This window comes from Mastomys coucha, unplaced genomic scaffold, assembly GCF_008632895.1.
Source record: "Mastomys coucha isolate ucsf_1 unplaced genomic scaffold, UCSF_Mcou_1 pScaffold19, whole genome shotgun sequence".
Taxonomy (NCBI): domain Eukaryota; kingdom Metazoa; phylum Chordata; class Mammalia; order Rodentia; family Muridae; genus Mastomys; species Mastomys coucha.
The window spans coordinates 15,563,616-15,569,919 of NW_022196901.1; the positions used below are offsets into that span (position 1 = coordinate 15,563,616).

Below are 6,304 nucleotides of genomic sequence, written 5' to 3' on the forward strand. Positions count from 1 at the left end.
TAACACACCAAATTATACAACTTGTTTGTAAAATAATTTGTTTTTGAAGCTTAACCATGAAAGCCTTTATAATTCCCTAAGTACACACACCGAAGCATGTTAGCATGCAGATTACAATTCCCTAACACTGGATTTACTCTTCGCTTTTACAGTATTCTTATTCTTAGCAAAAATCGGAATCAAATAACATTTCTTATTTTAACAGCTTGGCTTATAAATACACTGACTAGTATACAATGTAGAAAACGTTTGCTGAATATAACTTACCTTTCAGTAAAATCTTTACATCTCCATTTTCTTTCTTGATCTCACTCATTACTTTATGCTTCTTTCTCTCTCTCTCTTTTTCTTTGTCTTTCTCTTTAATTTTGTCTTTGATTTTATCTGAAAGACAAAAAATATTTTTAAAATGTTATAATCTTTCTTTCTCCATGAACTTTAATTCAATTTCTAGAGGTATAAAATACATAAGTGAGTTGAGTTTGGTGGTGCAGGCCTTTAACTCCAGCAGAAAGGAAAGCCGAGGCAGGCAGACCTCGGTGAGCTGGAGGCCAGCCTAGTCTATAAAGAGAGTTCCAGGGCATCCAAGGGCAATGTGATGGCACCTGGTCTCCAAAATCCAAACCAAAACAAAACAAAATCAAAACAAACACAATACATCCAAAAACCATGACTGAAGAAAAAAATGCCTTTTTTTCTTTCTTGGTTATACCTCAAAATATCTACATTTCTTCTTTCATTGAACATATAATATATATCAAAATTTATCATGCACATTTAATTTCAATGATTTTTTTTTCATTCATTTTATGCCAACCAAAATATAGAATTAATTTCAAATCACATAAAATAACTGGCTAAACTGGAAGTATAGCTCTGAAAAGTTATAGCTCTAAAATTAAGTGCATTATTATTGTTAACAAACTTCCAAATCTGAGAGATGGTGCTGGATGCCATCCTCACGAAACTATTCTATCATCGGAATTAAATGAAGATATAATGACTACACAAGACTAGACTTATCCTTATCCTTCTACTTATCCCTTATCCTTCTACCTTTTAAGAAGAACATGACTAACATGGCTAGCTACTGTTACTGTGATAATAAATTATGGATCATAAGAACTCATTGATGGAGCCAATCAGTGATGACACAGGCCTTTAATTCCAGCACTCAGGAGGCAGAGGCAGGTGAATCTGTGTTTGAGGCCAGCCTGGTCTATAAGTTCCAAGATGGCCAGGCCAGGGTTATACAGAGAACCCCTGTGTTGAAAATCAAAAACAAGCAAGCAAGCAAACAAAGTCATTGATTTACATCCTAAAATCTAAACGGCTTTATGAAATGCATACTACCTTACTGTTCTTGTTTGTTCACTCAATGTCCTATGACTCTAGCCAAGGGTAAATAGATGCAAAATAAAAACAAAGGAATACTGCCCTTGCCTTCAAAAGCTTATTCTTCTTGTTGTTGTTACAAAGCTATAACGGAAGCACATAACCTTGTAAAACAGAGTGTTTGCAATGTATATGGATACTGTAGAATCTCTTAAAAACTTCTTACTTTTAGTAAGCATCACCCTAATCCAGTCTATAGTTATATGATAACTAGATGACAGTCTCAACTCAAACTTACCAACAGAAACATGATGTCATCTGCAAATTTGCATTTTTCAGCTGCCATATTAAAAGAATAACAATGGGTAAAAATTACTTTCAGTTACACATTTTATTTAACCCAATATATCTAAAACATCATTTCAACATGGTGTTTTGAAATTACTGAAATATTTTACATTTACACCTCTCTCTGTCTTCTCTGTCTCTGTGTGTGTTGGGGGCTGGGGAGGGGGAGTGAAAGAGATTGGGAGTGCGGTACATGCCACAGCATGCATGTGGAGGTCAGAAGACAACTTTACAGAGTCAGTTCGTTCCTTGAACTTTTACAGGGATTCCAGAGATTAAACTCAGGCCATCAAGCTTATGCAACAAGTGCCTTAGCCTGTTTGGCTGTCTCACCAGCACTGAAATCTGAAAACCCAATCTTAACTGCCTCCTTTAAATTCCATGTAATTCTGTAACATGAAAAGCTGTGATAACATGAGGTTGTTACATGCTCAAAAGACAGAAGTTCAAGGTTAGGCACTGCAAGCTTGATAACTCACAAGCTTTCGGATCCCTAGTCTCAGCTGTAAATTTTCCATGTTGTCATTTTCCCCATCTCTTCACAAGAAAGGCTTATAATGAAACAGGACTTGGCACTGTTGGTTTCTTTAACACACTGTTCCTGAAAAGACTGGTTCTTTACCAGTTTTGATTCATTTATTTTGATGACCAAGATTTTAGCCAGTTGTATGTAGTGGCCCATATCTTTACTCCCAGCACATGAAAGGCAAATGCTGGCAGATCTCTGTGAGTTTGAGGCCAGCCTGGTCTACACTGAAAGTTCCAGGACAGCCAGAGCTACATAGTGAGAACATGACTCAAAAAAAGTACAGTTTTATCCTTCACAGTCTAACCTAAAGCTTAGAATAAACTTTCTCACTTGTCTCTCATCATAACTCTTAGAATGACAGACAATAAAAATTATTCTACTATAGAACAACACACAGTTTGAAAAGTCACACTTTCCACAAGTACAATTTTATTTAGAAAGTGTTGAAAGATATCAAGACAACAACAAATCAGAAGAATAAAATCGGGTACTCAGAAACAAGCCCACCTTCCAGGCAGCTCAGTGTTTGACAATGGAGAGAAAAGAATCTTTCAGCAAACAGCACTGCACCTGGATAGTCTCATTCAAAGCAAAGGAGGAACTCCTGAGCCTCAGCCTGGAAGACCTGCATGGTGTGTGTACACGCACAGCACGTGTAGGGCCAGGGGAGACACTGCCTAAGGTTCAGTGTGCCAAGGAAAAGAACTGACAGGCTAGATTCATTAACATTCTGTAACGGGCACCATCAAGAGCACAGAAAGGCAAACCACAGCAGGGAAACATACATGAGTAACTACTATTACTCAATGTAAACTCTTCTTACAATTCAACAAAAATGCCAGATTTTAAAATGGGTCAAAGAATTCCCCATAAAAACTGTGCAGAAGACAAATAAGCATGCACGCAAAGGTGTGTGTCACACCATCTCACCAAGACTACAAAACACAACATGTCACCACATCATTGTAAAATTGGCCAAAACCCAGAACATTGTCAGCATCGTTAAATACTAGTAAGCACATGGAACAGGAATTCTCATTCGTTGCTAGTGGGAACGCAAAACACTACCCAGAAAGGCTGTTTTCTTACTATACTACACAAGACTCAATATATTTCACTGCTTAGTTTTTATCCAAAAGAGCTAAAAACTTAGTTTCACACAACAACACATACATAAATAGTTATACCAGGTTCATTCATAATTATCCAAAAACAGAAGGAAGCAACCAAGATATTCTTCAGTGGATAAATGTAAACTCTGGCACATCCAAACAATGGGATATTCTTTAGCACTAAAAGGAGATGGGAGCTATCAAGCCATGCAAAGACATAGGAAAACTTATATGACTATTACTAACTGAAAGAAAACAGTGTAAAATACTACATACTACATAACTTCAACAACACAGCATTCTAGAAAAGCCTGGAGCTTGATTGCCAGGCATTTTAGAGAAAATCTGTCCCACAAACATAAAAAATGAGGGCCACCAAGATGTCTTACCTGTAAAGCACCTGACCACATGGAACTCACACGAAGGTGTAAAGTGAGAACCAACTCCACCAAGGCTGTCCCTTACTTCCACACCCGAACTATAGCACGTGAATGCATGAGCTCACACTAACAAAAAGAATAAAATGTGGTAGCTCCCAAGGGATGGCACCCAGAATGACATCTGGCCTCCCCATGCACGCACACAAAACAACAAAAAATGTCTAGACTAGAGATAGAAATTAGATAAAATCTTCCTTAAATAGTACATGAAAATAGAGAGGAGCTGGGCAGTGGTGGCACATGCCTTTAGTCCCAGCACACAGGAGGCAGAGGCAGGTGAATTTCGGAGTTCAAGGCCAGCCTGGTATACAGAGTGAGTTCCAGGACAGCCAGAGATACAGAGAAAACCTATCTCGAAAAACCACAAAAAAAAAAAAAAAAAAAAAAAAAAAAAAAAAAAAAGAAAGAAAACAGAGAACAGCTATCATATATATACGTGAACACATATGTGTATACACACACACAAGTATCTATCCACATAATCAGATTTTAAAACAAGGGAACTTTATATATATGTAAATACATACTACATACTTATACATAATATGTAATATAATTATACATATATACATATAATATTGTATGTTATATGTGATATGTAACATATAATATGTATACATGTTATATCATGTATATTTTTTTAAAGCATTGATTTCCAAGTTGTCCTTTGCTAAACAGTGGTATGATCATTTAGTCACTCAAGAACTGGAACAAAAGCCGGGTGGTGGTGGTACACACCTTTAATCTCAGCACTAGGGAGGCAGAGGCAGGCGGATTTCTGAGTTCGAGGCCAGCCTGGTCTACAGAGTGAGTTCCAGGACAGTCAGGGCTACACAGAGAAACCCTGTCTCGGAAAAAGAAAAAAAAAAGAATTCGAACAATGAACTCGGCTCAAGAAAATAGAGCAGTAAACAAAATGTAAAGTATGGCAGGGCAAGTGGTGGTGGCTCATACCTCTAATCCCAGCACTTGGGAGGCAGGCAGACGGATCTCTGAGAGTTCAAGACCAACCTGGTCTACAAAGTGAGTCCCAGGACAGCTAGGGTTACAGGAGAAATTCTGCTTCAAAACAGAAATAAAAACAAAAACAAAATGGAAAATAAAATAATAAACTAAATAAAAATAGAGGACATGCACACATGGCTTAGAAGACAGCCAGTCTATGTTAAGTACAAATAGGATGACAACAAAACAGGACTCCCAAGAACAGTACACAGGACCAACACAGCCAGCCCTATAGAAGGGCATCTCTGATCTGGGTAAGTCACATCTGCAAACGCATTATACGCATTACACACATTACAAGCATTGGTTATTTTACTAAGATATGGGAAATGATAGAAATAAGCTGAGTTAGGGATTGGGGATATAGCTCAACTGATAAAGCACTTCCCCAAAATGCACAAAACCCTGCATCAAACCCCAGCATAGGTAAACCACATATGGTGGCTCACATATATAAGCCCGGCAATGACGAGGTAGAGGCAGGAGGAGCACAGCTTCAAGATTACTCTATCCCATGACCCACAAAATTAGTAAAAAGGAAGATCTTTTAACAGGTTCACTAGTTGCTGGAGAAACGGCTCAACAATAAGAGAACTTACTGCTTTTTCAAAGGACCAAAGCTCAAATTCCCAGTACCCACATGGTAGCTCACAACAATCTTTTACTCCAGTTCCAGAGGATCCCACAAGCATGCACATGGAATACATATGTACATTCAGGGAAAATATTTATACACATGAAGTAAAATGTATAGATCTGAAAGAAAAAACTAAAAGGCTCATTAGAATTTATTTAAGCATCATAAAATTTCAAACTGGAAGTTCTTATGAAATACTGAAAACTCCATTCTAAAGCTTTCAGCTACTGTACATTTTTTTTTGCTACTATACATTTTTGAAGCAAAAATCCAAATAGGCTTCATAACAGTTTTAAGTATCCTGGATATAAACCTTAAGTCAAGACCATCATAATGAAGTTTATGAAATCAACTGATCTGAGCAATCACACAGAAATCTCCCTGTCCCTCCCACATCCAGCCAAAAATATACATTGCTGGAAATAGATCAGAGAGCAAACCGGAAACAGAAGAAAAAGAAAGTGAAGAAGCAGAATGGACAATGGATGTGCAAAATGAAAAGATTACTAAAGAAGTAGAAGATAAAGGAGACGAAGGATACTGAGAAAAGAAAAGAACTCTAGGAGCAAGGACTGGCACAGAGAGGATTTCGCACAGCCTCTCCCTGGCACATAGCTAAGAAAAGTTACTGACCCCAGCAAGTCACCCCTTCTTCAGAAGACCTCTGCTAAGCACTGGCCTCTCCATCACATTTTCTCGTATCTCAGCGGTATTGTAATATACCAACCTAATTCTCACACTCCTGTCATCCAAACCTGCACTTCCCTCTAAAGTCTACTTCAAGTATCTTTCCTATACTTCCTGCAACTTACATGATGATTATCATTAACGAAGTGAATCTCCAGATATGCCTAGCCAGGCTGGGCCAAACTCCACACCTTCATTCCTTAAGAAATAC

General features: G+C 37.8%; 1 protein-coding gene across 1 annotated transcript in view; it reads right to left on the reverse strand.

The window, feature by feature from the left end:
• Window positions 1–6,304, reverse strand: part of Rsbn1l (round spermatid basic protein 1 like) — a 69,846-nt gene that overhangs the window by 37,085 nt on the left and 26,457 nt on the right. The window contains exon 2 of the mRNA XM_031380291.1: window positions 268–384. Coding sequence (XP_031236151.1) covers window positions 268–384 — 117 coding nt within the window. The remainder of the gene's footprint in view (window positions 1–267; window positions 385–6,304) is intronic.